The sequence below is a fragment of the Ambystoma mexicanum genome, chromosome 3q (genome assembly GCF_040938575.1).
Source record: "Ambystoma mexicanum isolate Mex_15411 chromosome 3q, UKY_AmexF1_1, whole genome shotgun sequence".
In the NCBI taxonomy this organism is placed as follows: domain Eukaryota; kingdom Metazoa; phylum Chordata; class Amphibia; order Caudata; family Ambystomatidae; genus Ambystoma; species Ambystoma mexicanum.
Genome location: NC_090926.1, coordinates 467,441,817 through 467,459,380, shown reverse-complemented (window position 1 = coordinate 467,459,380; position 17,564 = coordinate 467,441,817). Strand labels below are relative to the sequence as shown.

At 46.0% G+C, this 17,564-nt stretch overlaps 1 protein-coding gene across 2 annotated transcripts in view; it reads right to left on the bottom strand.

The window, feature by feature from the left end:
* APBB3 (amyloid beta precursor protein binding family B member 3) overlaps positions 1 to 17,564 on the bottom strand; it is a 645,194-nt gene that overhangs the window by 470,467 nt on the left and 157,163 nt on the right. For both annotated transcript variants that reach the window (XM_069654242.1, XM_069654241.1), the window contains 2 exons: positions 15,928 to 16,001; positions 2,806 to 2,866 (listed from right to left, as the gene is read on the bottom strand). In XM_069654242.1, the coding sequence (XP_069510343.1) occupies positions 2,806 to 2,866; positions 15,928 to 16,001 (135 nt within the window). The remainder of the gene's footprint in view (positions 1 to 2,805; positions 2,867 to 15,927; positions 16,002 to 17,564) is intronic.

Sequence of the window (17,564 nt, the reverse complement as noted above, 5' to 3'; positions counted from 1 at the left end):
CAGCAGTGTTGGCAGGTCTGCTTATTAAAAGCGACTTTGGGCTTGTTTTTGCCCAAAGTCGCTTATAATATTTGGAGGTCGCTTGTCGCGGTTTTTGTCCGCTTGTTGGACCGTCTGTGCATGTGTTATTGGGCTTGTTTACAATGCAGTTAAGCCCATTACACGTCGCACAGTGCGTCCTGCACTGGGCTGCTGGCAGCCTGTTACGACATGCGATTGCTCCGTTGTCTTGCTCCCGGGTGCTCCCTGTATTTTGCATATGCTTAGGCGTTTGGCACTGATGGGATCGTTACCTGCCCACTAGGTGGCCCATCAATGCCAAATGCCTAAACATATGCAAAAGGAAAGCTCGCTTTAAAAGTTTAGTCATGCTGTCAGACACACTGACATGTAAAGAAGGGATTGTTTTAGTTTACCGAATGTTTGTAAGCACATAGTCACACTATAGCAATGTTATCCTGGTAATATCACCAGTGCTGCTGCATTATCCACTAAAGTCTGTTCTTTAGTTATTTGTTTATGATTATTATTTTTGCAAGACTTGGTTAGATATCCAAGGATTTAGTGTCACTGGAGTCTGTGTACAACATCTTCTCAGAGAGAGTTTAATTTTTTCAAGCTTCCAGTTGGCCAAGTTACAATGTATTTAACATTCTTCTAATTCGGTTCATGTTGTTAGTTACCCTGTACACCCCCCATAATATGCACACTTCCATCTGAAATTGTCAAAACAAGTGCTGGTCGTCCATCGTCCCCACTACAATTGGCAAATGTTGCAAACGGATGACCAAAGCCATGTTGAGCTTAATCAGTAACACACATCTGTAAAACTAATGGATGTTTTCTTAACAAGTAGTAGCGAAGACCCAATGCAATTCTGTGGGCAACCAATTAAAAACAAGCTTTAACCTTTTTGTGCCCCATTTAGCCTTCTATGGTGATCAATTTCAACATAGATATACTTTGCGATCAGCAACCAGGATTGCCAGTTTTTCAAACAGCTCTTTGTCACAGGTTCCTGCCCACTCACAAACGGGAGACGGCGAACGCTCTATACCCAAACACTGCCTGCTCTACCACCAAAATGGATTGTTCTGCATTGAACAGAGCCAGCCAGACGTGTATTATAATCATTCTTTAGCCAAGTTACGTTGCTATGCAACGTTTATTAACCAATCTCAAAGTGAATAAAATACAGTAGTGCACAGTATTGTAAAAAGAAAATATATTTCAGGCCAGCATTATTTTGTATTCTGAGACTTCTAGTCTCCATTCAATAAAAAATTGTTGTTCTAACACACTCTGTCAGTGTTCTGTCTATGTATGTTTTTGCTGTTCTGTTATGTTTCTTACTTTTGAGACCTTTGCACAAAGTTTTACGTGCACGCTTATTTTTTGCAGTTTACTTGGATGGGAGGCAGCTCGTTTTGGGCTTGTTTTGGAAGGGCATTCATCTTATTTTTCCCTTCTGACCTGGCAAGACTGCGGCCCAGCCCTCACCCTGAATTCAGAGTGAGGGCTTGGCTGGGTCCCCCTCTGAACCTGGGATGGTGGCACGCCCCACCACGTCTTGGGGTCCGCAGGGGCTCCCATTACACCAGTGCACTGGTAGCCCTTTGCATACTATGCAATTCCCCAGCCCTTGTTGCACACTAGGCAGTTTATCTATTGTACCTCATATAAAAAAGAAAAAAGGAGAAAGATGGAGAGACAGTGAAAATGAAAGCTATCTCCAGAGGAGTGTTGGAGGGGAGGCCTGTGTCTTGTGCAATACAAATCCATGTGATGTAGGGCTTTCACCCCCGAATGACTACAAGGGGGTGACTGTGCAAATGTTCATTAACCCTATACCAACGTTTTGCTCCAATAGTTTAACTATAATCCTAATTACATTGACAAAGGGATGCAGTTGACCGAGTGCTTTATTTATGATTACGTGGAATGTATCCTTGCTGATATATAGCACAGTGAATGATTTGGGTTTTTTTTTTTCTAATTGCAAAACTATTGCAGTTGTTTGGCTTGACTCGTGCCTGAGGCGTCCTACCCTTCAAGGAATATCAATGCCTTTACACTGTAGAGGCCCAGACTTGGCGATGTGTGTCTGTGATTGTTGAACATTTGTGTGAGATACCTGCCTTTCAATGATACTCATACTTATATGTAACATTTACAAACTGAACAGAGTGGCTTTCTGCTTGGAATCTTTGAAACACAAAATGCGGATGTTCTTGAGGTTTGGGCCACTTCTGGAAACGTTGTGGCATGTGTGGCATCACAGGAGCTGGAGTGTATGAATGATGGATTATTTGATCAACATAAACCAATGTATGCAAATATACATTTGTATCTCCAGAGGAGCAGGCAAGAAGTAGTGGGGAAGGGGTGTGCAGGGGGAGCACAATGTGGGGGGAGAGGATGAGGGAGGGCAGGAGGGGGCTTCGGTAGTTCGGCACCTTCCCTCGCTCAGGGACAAAAGTGAGAGCAAGTTCCTCCTGTTTCACTTTGCTTTGGGCTCATCATGTTTAGTCTCTAAAGCTTGGCTGGCCAGATGTTTGGAATACAACTCCCAAAAGCCCCAGACAGAAAATGCAGTGGGGGGAGATCAAAGGGGCCATAGTGGAAAGCATTTAGGGAGCCTACAGGTTGCAGACCTCTGCTAAGGTGAAGGCAACCAATCATGGGGGGCAAGTTTCTTTTCCACCGCATTCTGCAATGCCAAGTGTTTTCTTCGCATCTCTTCTTACACGCCAGAACACTGACATCCTTTAGCATTTAACTGTTGCTCATATATAGGTCCCTTACCTTGGAGCCCGGCTCAGTGGTCTCATGGAACAAGTCCTCATCTGGCCAGGACAGAGAGCTCCTGCAACACAGAAAGATGGGAGATGTCAGCCGAGCGCTTGGCAGAAGGGCAGATGACCACGATGAACCTGTTGGCATGGCAGGAGTAAGAACAGCTGAACCTGTTGGCATGGCAGGAGTAAGAACAGCGACATGGATAGTGCACTGGAAGACACGGGCTATTCTGTTACTTCTCCATATCAGCTTCTAAATATAAAGTACTTAATTCTGCACAATATTCTGTTCTTAAGCACTAACAAGACGGTACAGCGCTGGTAGGCCTGCCAGATAAGTCCATGTCATCTGAGCACCGAAGCCTTTAGTACAGACTTTACTTTAACAAAACCTTGAAATATGGTACTTTAGTCCAGGTGAGCAACTTGATTTGCGCAAGACTAGAACTCCCACAATACATTTGGTCAATAAACTAAAGCCCAGGCCTCCATCCTTGTGCTCCTGATGATATGGAGTCAGCTGGTAACCCCAAGCAGAAGGCTGATGAACATTATTAGATGCATACACACTAAGAAGTAAACATTTGCATAACCCCCATACCACAAAACCAGCAGAGCCAGAACTCATTGCCAACCAAACCTGTATTTTCTACGTAGGGCATATCCGGGATTTGTAATCCTGCATGCCATGTATGGCCCACCGGATGCATTGCATAGGTTCGCATTACAGGTAGATGAGAGCACAATTCCATATATCTTAGAGGGCTCTAGAGGCAAACGACCGATTGACACCTCTGGCTTCTGATCTGGCGCCTGTCGTGTCTTGTGGCATTTCTGCAGTCTTTTTCAATACACTTCGCATGGTCAAACACGACTCGTCCGTTTGCATTATGCATGCCAAGTTGTAGTTTGGCTCTCCATGATATTATATCTCCCATTGCATTTGGCATGCTCGCATCTCTTGTGCTGTACTGAACTTGCTGTGCATTGCACTCTTTTCTGAGCATTCTAGATTCCTAGGGTGACCCCGTTATTGATCCGTGTGCTGTTGGTACTGGCGTTTGTTGGATTTACACGGTTTAGTTACTGACACCATCCCACCAGTGTACCCAGAATGCCTCCAGCGATTGCCGCCGCAGTGTCAGCTGCTCTTGGCTTCTGAACACCACAAGGTACCTCCACCCTGGATGGGCATTTGCCACTACGTGCCACTTTCCTTAATAACTCCTTTGGCAATCTCCGGGCTACACTGTCACTATAACATGCCTAGGCCCATGTCTAAATGAGTGCTAGAGGCAGCATTCGAGTTTGCCATTTGTGCGTTTTCCCCCCTGGGCTGCATCCTGGCATGCAGATATTTCATGTTTTCCTTTCTTCTGTTTGACATCATCCCCAGTGGTCAGTTTGATTGGTCGACTAGGTGAACTGTAATGCATCATTTTTCCCTGTAGGGGGCAGAGCTGCACCCTGTTACATGAGGTAACACCAGAGGATGTAATATGACTGATATAAGTCATTTATAGCGCACCTGTACACAAGTGTTTTTAGGTTCAACAAGACAAGGGAGGGAAGACAGAGGGAGGACAAGACAAACAAACTTACTAGGCCTTGTGTCATTTAGATCGTGCAAGTGCGACAACGCCAAGTGCAGGGGAAAGGGAGAAGGGGAAGTGTCAGGGAGAAGGAAGGAGGAAGTGCAAACAGGCCAGCAATACTCTGAGTAAGTGCAGCCAAGGCAGCGCGCCTCTGTGTAAATGCAAGGATGAAGGGGACCGTAGAGGTTACAGTTACAGCCCCTAAGTGCGTGGTAAGCCCTGAGGCAGTGCATGGGAAACTGATCATGGAGAAGCCTGGTACCCAGTGAGACTCTGAGGGTAGCCAAGCAACCAGTCGGCGCTGCAGAACAGATAGGTCAGCAGGGGAGGGAAAGAGAGACAGCAGAGGAGAAAGGGAAAGTTTGGAGCTGGTTCCAGAACTTCAGGTGGCCTGGCTCAAGTTTGAGAGGGGCAGGGAGGCCATTCCAGAGGGAGGCACCTTCAGATGAGCGAGATCTGCCTGGAGAACCTTCTGACACTCAGAGAGGTGCATTGACCTATTAGATTGAGGCATTTTGACAGTGGGGTCCTATGCTTTGAGGAGAAGAGCACAGAAGGCTAAGAGGAAGGGGCTTTATTAAGGTGGCCCCACAACTGTGTATATGAACTAAGAGCGTTTTTTATTCTTAAACTCTTGGGGCTCCGCTCTCTTAGTTCGGAAAAAACAACTGTAGATCATTTTAACACCTGGGACGTGTATGGCTTGCAGACAGTCAAAGTTGCCCTTCAAGAGATCGAATGTCTCGGTATTAGACAGATCCTAGCCCCTGGAGAGCTGTGGGCGCTGATTGTCAGGGAGTTTGACAGACATTACCTTGAATGACATTATCGGGATGCATTGTAAAAGTGGTATGTTGTGAGGATTACAGTGATTCAGTTGTTTACATGGTAATTTCTGGGAACTCCCGAATGTATGTCAGGTGGTTAGCATCTAGAAAACGGAATTATAGAGTGTCGCTGGGGAGAAATTCACTGAGTGCCTTTTCGAGGGTTTATACTGTTCTTACAATACATGTTAGAGTGGGGGGTTGTTCTAGGCCATTGTGGGTCAACATCCCTGGCACCATGTTGCTTGATTTGCCTGTCAGATGTGTCCCACAGGCGCAGGTATATTAGCTCTCCTGTAATGGGGTGCATTTCCAGGACCAACATTTTTCGCCCACCAGTGTTTGGCTTTAGAACTGGAAACAGTTTAGTGACTTGTGGTGAACAGAATGTACCACTAGCGTTCCGTAGTGGCATGACTATGAGAGCTGCTCAGTCAGCATGTGCACGAAGCGCTTCTTGCAAGTCACTCCTATAATAGAATGGGTTGACAAACGACAGTGCTGCCACTGGTCTCTAAGCGCTATTCCTGTTTCTATGCAAATGTGAGTGTGGGGGTTTCCCCTTTCCTTCGTGTGGACGGCATTTGAAGTATAATGTAGGTGATATTGGTCCCAGTTCCCGAGGGAGTTTATGGTGGAGGAGTACGTTTCAAGGGAACATCAGAATCCTTTACTCTGGCACACATGTCGCCTGCTTGATCATTGCTCGGGCAGTTGGCATCTTCTGGAGCCCAGTCAGGCCTCAAGTGATAGAGCCTGGAAGGGTGGGTTTCTCACGCATGTCCACGCCCTTCCATCTGAACATGCTTGTTATTATTATTGATGAGCCATGGGGCATGGATAGCAATGTGATCATGCTCGGACTGAAATCAAAATGCTGGGGTGGGCACGTTTTTTTGGTCAAAGTGGGCCACTTTTCTGGCCAATGTGGGCCAGTTTGGTGAGTTATTTCACTAGGAGACATTTTTGACCATTGTTGCTGAATAAATATTCTTTGAAATGCACAATTTGTATCACATTTTATCAAACAACTCCCCCTTGGGTTCTATTCAAACAATGTCACAAAATGAAGGAAGAGCCATTTGCAACTGTGGGCCACTCTTTCATTGGTGCCCGAGACAATGTTATGTCCCAGTCCGACCCTGATTGTGATTTGGAACATTTGCATATGGCCGGGGCACCTAGGTCACGTGTTGGTTCCTGCGACCACTCAGGCTCTAGCAGGCTCTTCAATGAGATAAAAGTGCTGGTTTCATTACAGGCTGTGGTCTGATCCCATAGACATGAGTCCGTGTGAATGTGTCGACTAATGTTCATGCATCCGAGGCACCTGCCGCCTCATTAAGCAGTGGCAGATGGGGGCGCTATAATCTTTCATTCCTTTTAGAGGGTGGCATCTTCGCTACAGAGACTCTTCATTAGCCTGCACGCATGCCCGCGAGTGGGCACCCAGCGCTGGGAACTCGGGTATCTTGGCGCCATTCTACAGTTGCCGGTCAGTAATGCGCAGCCACTCACACAGGGAGGAAGCCATGTCTACCAGCAGTGAACCTGGGGTAGAGGCCTTACATGTGTGTACCTTGCCATATGGTTTTCTATAAAAGCATCATTGTATTTACTTTTCGTATCCAAGAAATTACTCGCATTTTTTAAGTAGATGGGCTTTGGCACCCTGGCATGTGGGAAGTGACACTCTAATGGCCCCTTATCTCCTGTGACGAAATAAATATTGGAAACAAATAAAACCCTCTTTCTGGAGCCTTGCCACAGGTTCCTCCATTTCCCTTCCTCTGAGGTCAAGTCCCGCGGCGCGTGCATCAACGTATGCTTGTCTCTGGCCCCCCAAGACAGCCATTTGCAGAGCTGTTCCTTCTCCCACCTTCATCCTTTGAAAAGAATCCTGCCTCAAGGGCATATCACTAAGAAAGTTCTTTTGGCCAATGGCCTTCTGTCCTGTAGACTGGACATCCCTGTCAACCGCGTCCACAGCCTTCAGCGAATCCAAAACACTGCAACCCGCCTGCTCCTAAGAACCCAGACACTGAGCCACATCTCCCCTGCTGGGGTACCTGCGGGCCTTCTCTCACAACCAACAGCATCTAATTTAAGACGCCTTGCTTTGTTCACCGGGGGGCTGAGCAACACATCGCCTCACTCCTCATTCAAAATGTCAATCACTGCACTGTGCCCAGACTCGGCTGCGTTTGAGCGTCTAAATTCCTGCCTTCTCGCCACCATTGCAAAGTCTCTGTGGGTGGCTGAGCTTCCCCCACCCCCGCTCCTCTTCTTTGGAACTCCCTTTCTCAAACCATGTGACATTGCTCCAGCCCCCTTGCTTTCCTCCGACCATTAAGACCTGGCTCTGCCCCCTCCACTCTTTCCCCTGATCTTCAGAGCTAGGGCCTCCAGACTAACTTGGTGGGGAATGCTCGCGCCTCATTCATTTCTGAAATGTAACTGCCAGCCCGCCTTCCCATTCATAAATGATAGAGCGGAAGACATTCTGTCTCAGACAAAATGTATGCCAATTATTGTCGGCGAAGCTCGTATATTTGCTTTTCTGCTAGTTGGTCTAACGGTTGGAAGAGTCCTTGGGCAGACGTTTCAGTAAACCAGGACGTTGGATGAGTCAGATAACAAAAGGTAAACTGTTCTGATATGGATGCGGTGGGGGTGTCATTACATTCTGCAGTCGCATTGGCAATAGGGCAATTGGTCCTGGCCTACAGGCACAAAAAGCTCAGTGTTTGGCATCTGCTCTTCATGGTGCATAACTTTGCGCTTTCTGTGACACAAAGAAGCTGCAGATACAAGAGAAAACACCTGCTGAGGTTCCCAAACCTGCCCCAAATGCACCATTGCACGGGGAATCAGATTGCAATGGCACTGAGCATGACACGAGGGTAAGAACACGGTTATTTTGGTTAAGAGTTCCTCAAGCGTGGCAAAAAGCATCACTGGGACAAACGATATAGGTTTCTCCTCATCAGAAATCTCAGCACATTCTGGGACTGGTAGAATTATATAAACAAACTCCTAGAATATGTGGAGAAAGTGCTGGATAGTGGGAGAAAAAAGTATTGTTTCCCCAGCGATGTTCTTTCTTTTCGATGTAATGACTAGCTACCCAAATAGGGTTTGAACGATGTATGTTTTGCATTCCACCCATGCTAGTTCACTCCCGTGGTTTGGACACGTACATTCTCGGTGCGGATTTTCAGATCTAGAAAAGGGAGGGAGACTAGCTCACGGGCAATGCATTTATCTGGGAAGCAAGACAACGCAGAAGAACGCAGATTCGAATCCTGGACCCATGATTAGGGACTGGTCTCAGGTGTTAGGGGTGCTTTAAAAGCGTAATTAATTAGAAAATGATCATTTGGACCCACCCACTACACTACAAGGCCTGGAATAAAGAACACGATCAGAGTAAATTATGCACTAATGAGCCACGAAGCTAAAATCGATCATTTCTCGAGTACACCTTAAAAAATTCGGTTTTAACTGGCCAACAAGATCTAATTTGGGCTGGAAAGATATTTGTTTAGTGTTGGTCCTGTCCTTGGCCGGGTTCTACTGACCATATGTTACATTTTTTTGCATATCGAAATAGGATGTTAGAGAATAGGTTTATACTGAGGCTTTAGATTATTTGTTGGCCTACTTTAACTGTCTTTTGTGATTGTATTCTATTACAATAAAATTGTTTACATTGCATTCCATCAATACCTTCAACTCTCTCTTCCTAAATATCTTCCTTCTCGAGCTCTTCGCTCATCCGCCTCCAACTCCCTCAGGGTCAGTCGCTTCTCCAAGCAACGAGTTGGGGGTAGATCTCTCTCTGCAGCAGGGGCCTCCCTCTGGAACAGCCTTCCTACCTCCCTGAAACTTGAGGAGAACCATCTCCGGTTCCGGAAGCACCTCAAAACCTTCCTCTTTGCATCTGCCTTCTCTCCGCCTCTCCCCTGCTTAATTCCTGACAGAAACTGCACTGGTTACCTGGCCACCCTCTGAACTCGGGCCCAGGTCCCGTCACTTGCCCACCTGCACTGGCAACCCCTGCACCTGGGGACTGTTTTCTGTATCCGTACAGTCCCCCTACCAACACTCATGTCTGCACTTACCTTGCACTTGCCACCAGCTGGCCGTTTTTATTTATCTTTCTTATTTATTCTACTATTCCATGTACTGCACTTTCCCCTCCCCCTTCCCTCCCACACTTCTCCCTATCCCCCTTCCCTTGTGCGATCTGAATGGCACTGGGCCTAGTAGGATCGCTGTCTGTCTTCCCTATGTTCGCCCTCCCTTGCCTCTTCACGTCTTGAAACACTTGTGTATAGGCGCGTTATAAATGCCATATCATATCATAAAGTTGTTTAATGGCTGCACGCCGTCCAGTGATGAAATGAATTAATGGGTAAACTAAATGACATCCGACCCCAACCCCCACTTCCTGTGGAGTGGGAAACACCAGAGTCTAAAGGATTGGTCTTGTGGAGCCATTGTGTAAATCTGCAGCCAAAAGGCTTCCACAGGGGAGTGGGGGGCGCTGAGGGGGGTATAGCAAGATTTCGTTATAGGGATGGAGAACGCACGTAAAAAGGGGTTTGCCAAGGAAATGGACTTCCCCAGAAAGGTCAGAGGAATCACAACCCTCTTGTAATCATGTGATGCCAGGAGGCGAGACCCCTGGTGGCACAGAAGTCCTTCTGCGCAGTGAACCTGGCGGAAAGGATAGTTGCGAGTCACATAATTACGGTCATTGTCTGGACACCCTTAACTGCAGAAAAACTGCACAGGGACGCTTCATCAAGTTGGCTCAGCACCATACAGTATACATTCCACGCGGACACTCCTTTCTGGCGCAAGAGGCTGGCCACTATCAAAAAGGACATAGATAGACACACAGAACTAAATCAAGGTGCTGCTGGAAGGACGATTGATTTCTCGGACACCCCTAAGTCCCGAAAAAGAGGGACCCTCCTTTGATAACGTGCAAGGAGTGTAACTTGGAAGAAAGCAGGGCCAATGGGGAGCGAGTTACACTCAGTAGCGGTACTCACGTGTCTCCAGGTGGCACAATGGGATGTTTCTGGCGATTAAAGAACTCGGGTTAAGCGATTTTTGAGGTGATAAATAACCAGCAGGGGGCAGAGTGATCCAAAGCCAGGCAAAGTGGAGGGTGGGTTCTTGTTTTGTTTGCTGTCGTTGCCAGCGATGTGTTGAGTGACCTTTGACAAATTTTAGTGAGTAGACCGTGTGAGACAAGACAGATACAGAAATAGAAAATTGCGTAAAAAGAGAAACACAATTTTAAAAAAAATACATGAAGTGCCAAGGATAGTACATCACCTGCTCTTTGCTCAAATTTCGCTTTTGCTTTGGTGATCTGTAGAATTCATCTTGGCAATATTTATTTGCTGGAGATGGACCTTCTCTTTTGCATAGTGTGGGACATATCGCTGGCTAGGAACCCACAATTCCCTCTCCTGGAACTTGCCTTACACAGGGAGATTTATATATTCTGTTTAATTTCATTCTCATTTGTATAGCGCTAGCAACCACACGGGCATCAGAAGACTGATGATTTAAGGGGAGCATGTCAAGTGTTTAGAACAAAGTCAAACTAAAAGTGGATGGCTTGAAGGTTTTGAACAAATCATAACCATGGGCACAGCTCTGGGCAACCCTCCAGACCATGCTGGGGAGATGTTGAAGGTTTTGAACAAATCATAACCATGGGCACAGCTCTGGGCAACCCGCCAGACCATGCTGGCGAGATGTCTATATTCTGGTTAATTTCATTCTCATTCTCATTGTAGGGCTAGCAAATCAGTGAGGAGTAGCTTTGTTCTCTAGACCCAGCAGGCACAGGACCAATGTCCGGGCATACCTGTGGGGGTAAGACCAAGCCTGATTTGCATATGGTATGTCCCCTTTTTGTAATGGCTTGGCCGGTGAAGAACAATGTTCTGGAGGGTTGCCCAGAGCAAATTCCAGAGGTTTAAGATTCATTCTAAACCTTCCAGCCATCACCTCTTTGTTTTTGCTGTGTCGCCCCAAGTGGAATGGGGAATGCTCAGACATGGGTCCCGTGCCTGCTGGGCCTAGAGACCCAAACTACTCCACACTGATGAGGTCCAATGAGGCCGAAAAATGTCTGAGGATGCTTGTGTTCTGGTGCAGAAGAGATATGACCTAGCACTTCGGGCTGGACTGCCCCTTTGGGGGTGGGACCAAGCCTGTTTTGCATATGGGTTTCCCTTTTCTGTAATGGCTTGGCAGTTGGCAGGCGAAGAACACTGGTCTGGAGGGTTGCCCAGAGCAATTGCCAGAGGTTTAAGATTAATTCTAAACCTTCCAGCCATCACCTCTTTGTTGTTCAAGTGTGTAGAACAGTCAGGTCTTTCATTTGAATCTAAAGCACATCAAGACACTGTTCAGGCCCAGTTTCTTAGTGAGAGAGTTTAGTAGCTTGTAACTGAAGGGATCTGCCCATGGCCTGGAAGCATCTGAAAGGCAGGATTACCAAAGTGCCATTAGTACTGATTCTAAGAGAACAGGCAGGGGAATATCGGGTGTCATTGTCCTTCAGAAAGAGTAGGGTTCCACTATAAAGGGCGTTGTGGGTTCAGTGTCAACATATTAAATCTGACTTTGGCCAAAACAGGGAACCAGTATAATTTGCAGAGAAACAGGGAGATATGCTCACACCGGGACGTAGCTGTGACTATCCCGGCTGCATCATTCAGGAAGACGTGCAGAAAGTTCAGGGTCTTTTGAGAGGCCCCCACAAACATTGCATAGCAATAGTCTGTCTTGGGGCAGATAATGGCGTGAGCAAAGATAACACAATGCTCTTCTGATAAGAATGGCTCGCGATGGTGAAGTAACATACTATAGTTATAAGTGCTACTTATAAAACAGAGACCAGATGAGGATCCATGGACATGGAAGGGTAAATAATGACCATGTGGAGCTTCATTGCGATCACGCCATGCCACGGTTCCAATCATTTGTATGGCGGAGAGGGGGGGGGGCCGGAACGCAACATGCTTTTCTGCTGCCTTCCTTCATCTCGGCCATATAAATGCTCCAACATTTGCACCAGCATGGATTTTCTTGCCGGCGCTAATGCTGGAGATCCCTATGGGGACCGCCGGCTTTATGCACGACAGACCCCATAGTGATCCATTGTAAATGCTGCCTTACACCATGCATTAAAAGTGAATGCTGCCTTACACCATGCATTAAAAGTAAATGCTGCCTGGCACGCAAGCATGCCAGGCAGCATTTACTCCCTTTACATGGCTGAGATCAAAGGTGCAGGGCAAAAGGCGGCATACACATGGGTACGCCGCCTTGTGCCTTTGCAATCAGCAGTGCAAATGATGACAATTTGGTGGCAGAGAAGTTGGCTAGGCCTAAGTGCCAAGATGCCAGGTCCCCGTTGTCAAATTACAATATTGAATCCAATCAGCTCCGACGTGTTTTAATTTTACCTGTGACATTGATACCAATGTCAGCCAACAAAGTTGGTGAAGGTTTGTTTATATTTTTGACTGGAATGGGGTAAATGGAAAAGGTGAAACTCAGTCGTGGTATGATTTAGACCGAGCCAGCTGTTATTCATCCAATTGTCAAGTAAAGTGCTTTTTCACTGTCAGATCCTTTGAGTTGAGATCCCCACTTATCCTGAAGATGACCTGGAAGCCATCAGCATAGTTGTGGAATGCCACTCTCGTCTATGAAAAAAAAGTCATTAAAGGGCTTGACATCAATGCCGAAGAATAGGGGTGATAAACAAGAGACCTGATGCTCACCAAAGTCCATGAGAAAAGAGTGATTTAAATGCAACGACAGTGCTATACGGTCTCGTGGCATGCAAGAAAGGCTCTATCCAGTTTCTGGATTCCTTCGACACCCGGTCACGATTTATAAATTCAGGGATGGTGATGGCTAGGGATGTGGCATAATCTCTGATTACCAAAGATGGGCAGCAAGTTTCCGCAGGGCATGCTTTACTCGTTTTGTGTAATGATGCTGGTGTTTTGTTCAACAGAGACAAGAGTGAAAGAGTGCAGAGCTCTGGCGACTCAGAGGACCGCCACTAAGGACATCTAGGAGAGAGGGCTTTAGGGATAGGAGAGACAGGGGGACATCTTACTTCTTACCTTTCGATTCCTGTCCATGAGATGGATTTGCTATTCGTTGCACCAGCCTTCTGATGGTGTTGGTAAGATAGATCTGGTATGTACAATCTGTTTGGATGGTCCTTTGTCTTTTCAGACTCCCGCCATATGACTGTTAGATAGAATTGTTATAATACTACATATCTATCCTCCTTATCTATCTGCAGTAAACCACCAAAAATGTGTTTGCATTTATCCAAAAATACACTTTTTCTATTAATCTTAAAAACATATTTTTCTTAAAACAATCATTTTTGCTTAATTTGATTGATCAATTTTTGAATCTGTATCATTAGTTTTTAATCTCTACTTCCCATCAATAGTACAAAGGCCATGTCGTTTTTTTTGTTCTTGGAGAGAACCTAGCAACATTGAAAAATAGACTACAATTGTGTAGGTTTCGATTTGTCTACTATCTCGTCCTCTTTACTATCAAACCATTCGTCCCTTCGCCGTTGGTAAGATAGACGGAACTGTTGAGTTTTACAAGTTTCTCAGAATACTGAAAATCGCCTTGGTGGAATTGTCTGCATCCTGAAATTTTCTCCAAGAGTTTTGCGGGCTGCTTTGAGTTTGCTTTAGCAGTGGGCGAGGGTTATGACGCTTCCGTTTAAATGCTCTATTTTCCGTAGTTAAACCAGTGTCTTTGTGGATCCTGAATGTTAGAAATAGTCGTTTTTATCAGGGCTACTGAGTGCACGGTAGACAAGAAGATTTCATTATATGTTGACAAACTCATCTAAAGTATTTTTAGGAAGAGGATCAAGAGGAAACATTTGATCAAGTATAGGGACCAGGCAGGTGGCTGTGAGTTGTCTCTGAAGGAGATTGCGATCTTAAGAGGGGGGACACCACAAATGCAATTTGCTAATATTTAATAAGATGGCCTTATGATTAGACTAGTGTAGAGTAAAGTAATTAATATTACTATCCATGTGACAAAACAAGGCCCAACCAAATATGCAGCCCTTGTTATGATCGGGGGCATTGACTGCTTGCTTGATGCCTTAGTCCGAAAGCGTAGCCCAGTGCTCATCAACTTGGACACAATCAGGGTCACTGAAGCCTAGATGAAAATCTCCAACAATAAGCAATTTGTCTTTGAGGCTCAAGAGGGTAATATGCAATCAAAACATTCAGAAGCAAACTCAGGAGAATAATTAAGGGCCCAGGCTGTGACCCCAAAATAGTTGGTGGGGTCACTATCAACAAGCTTAATATTTAGGACCTTGAAACCACAGAAATGAGTGTAGGCTTTCGAGATTCAGGACTGTGTGGTCCTCGGTATAATGGGCGCTCCGCCTGCCGTGGAGTTGGTGCGATTACTTTGCAAAGAGGGGTAACCTTCAGGGATATCTAGGACCAGGGATGAGCCAGAGTGCTGTTTTATCGAGGTTTCAGTTGTGGCCAAGAAATGTAAATCGTACGTGAGGGTGTGGTCAGCAATGTTAACAGCACGGCGTGTAAGTGAGCGAGCTAAGGTTGCTGTTATATACGTTTTATTGCAGGCCTGCTCTATCTCAGGGTCTAGTGAGATGATAGAGGAAGGCACAGGTGCAGCTATCCTGCCAGGAGTCATGGAAGCGGGCCCTGAGGAGAGAGTTTCTCCAGAAATCGCTTAAGGGGTGGCTTAGGAACCTGTGCAGAACTACGAGACTGGACGAGGGCTGATGAAAGTGATGCATCTGCCAGGCATTTTAGGTGATGAGAGGATAAGAGGCCTAGTGTCTGTGAGCATGGTGGATGGATTGTGGAATACCTCCATGAGATGGCATGGTGGCATATTTGTTCCAAACTCTAGCATGCGCTACCTGGTAAGTGGTCGAGTATTCTATAACTGAGTGGACGCACAAGTTAGGATCCAACAAAAGACAAAACAGCACCTAACAGGCAGACTGGATGGCAGAAATAGGGGGAAAAAGATCAGGCGGTCGAGCAGGTGGTGAGCCTTGCCTCCTAGGGTACAGCAGTCTACTGGGGCTTTTGCGTAGGCTCCATTACCCCGATAGGTCATACCTGACTTGTGAGTGAGGTTTAGTGCCCTCATAGAAGGAACTTCAAGCTGGTTTTTACACCACGCCATTGCATTGAAACAAAAGAAATAGCTGCAGAGATCCCTAATGTCCATACTTTCTAAATTGAAGGATTTCCCATGTAACCCCCCCCCCACCCATCCTGACAGTAAAAGGATAACACAAGGAGCTAATTCGCTGGACAAAAGGGACTTCCTGATAGGACCAGAAACCACACCTTAGCTTGACTTGCATCCTCTGGCAGTTCTATAAATGGACGTACTGGTCCTATCGCCAACGGTATGCAAGGAATGTGTCTATGCAGGCGCTTAATTACATACTCCAGGTCAACGAACTGTGCTGTGAGTTTACACATCACTTCTGCTTGTCTGCCGAGTGCAGCACGTCACTTTCAAACACTACCTTTAAGGGGCAAAGGTTTATATGGTTGTGCATTCACTGGGCTAGAAATGGCAAGGTTAAAAACATCCATAACCACTTACCTTCTGTTGTTTAGTGATGGCACTGGGAAGGGGCGCTCTTTCACCGCCTGGCCTCCTACCACGTGATGATGTCCCTGCGGAGATGAAGAGGGCAATAAGAAAAGAATTCGGTAAAATTCAGAAGGCATGCGACCGAGGTAGGAGGAGGTTGAGTGAAGGTATGGTAGATTTCGATCTAAGCTGAGGTCCTCAAAATGAAGCCATGGCCATGTCTCATCAAGATATGTCAGAAAAGAAGAAAGGCTCCTGCACCCCTCCCCAAGCCTTCCCTACAGTTCCTCTTTCCCTATGCATGTTTAGCTCTCTTTTTAACAACATGTTGTTCCACTACACAAATAAGGATATTAGGATATGTATGGCTACCCACAGACGCTCTGGAGAGAAATTGAGGTAGCCTAGAGCAATGACCAATCAATGAATTGGTTTCACTGGGAAGTTCCCAAGGTTGGCATGATATGCTGAACTTATAGATCACAACAGAGCACCATAGGTAAAGATATAACCAAGATGCTATCACTGCAGCGATGGTTGACAAGCTCTAAATGGAGTGGCTCCTAACCAAATCGTACCATTAATCCACAAACAATGCAAGCACTAACGAAACCCGGTCCTCCATTCCCTTGGATGCGTTTGTTAGAGGTTGTTTACGGGAATGCCATTCAAGCAGGCTTGCTGGCGTGTGGTTTGCACAGTTCTTTCTTAGTTATAGGCACATGTTTCGCACCGACACGCCCTTCCTCAAAGCCAAATCAATGTCTATTTTAGCCAGCAATTTATTTACAAGTATGCCATCTAGGCCTTGGCCTAGGGTGGCAAATTGCCATATGTTAATTGATAGTTAATATACTATCTGTCTTTTTTTAAATGCAACTTTATTTCATTTCTCTAAGTAAGGCCTGTACACAACAATGTGCTGACAACCTTGCTGCTCTCAGCGCGAGCAGAGCACCTCTACCTGCGCATTGACTAGCATGCGAGCGGGGGAGCCCACTTAGCAATTAGCAGGCCCGAGTTAACGTGATTAGGTGTTGGCAGTGATACACTCTCGCTTCCAACCACTCTGATGCCCAAACATGTCTAGGTTGGTGCTAATTGCAAAAAAATGTCTGTTGGGTAACTTTTAAAAAAAAAATGATAAGCACACAAAGCCAAGTGTGCATTAGGTATTCATTCTTGCAACTCTGTTACCACTGACAAGTCTGTCAGGTATTAATATCTGTGGCCCTTCTTGTGTTCCCAAAATGCTCTTTGTCATGGGGAGCAGGCAGAAACCTAATTGGTTTAATTTCCGCCACTACCATTCTCAAGTCAGCCATTTTGACAGCAGGTGCCCAGGGCTAAGCAGGCAAATGGCATCCCGGCTGGGCTGATCATACGTCGTCAGCGGCATTCAGCTGCACTAATCAGTGCTGCCAGGAGAAGAACCGCAAAGCATGCATAACAGTTATGTTTCTAAGAAACCTTTAAACGAATTAGTAAACCTTTGAATTTTAAACACAAGGTGTGACTTTTAATGTCAAACAGTAGCTCAAACAACAGGAGCCAATTTATAGCTACAAGTCTCAAAATGTTCTCATGTATTGCACAGTCCAAACAACTTTGAGTTTACAAAAATGTGAAACTATCCCATAGTCTCA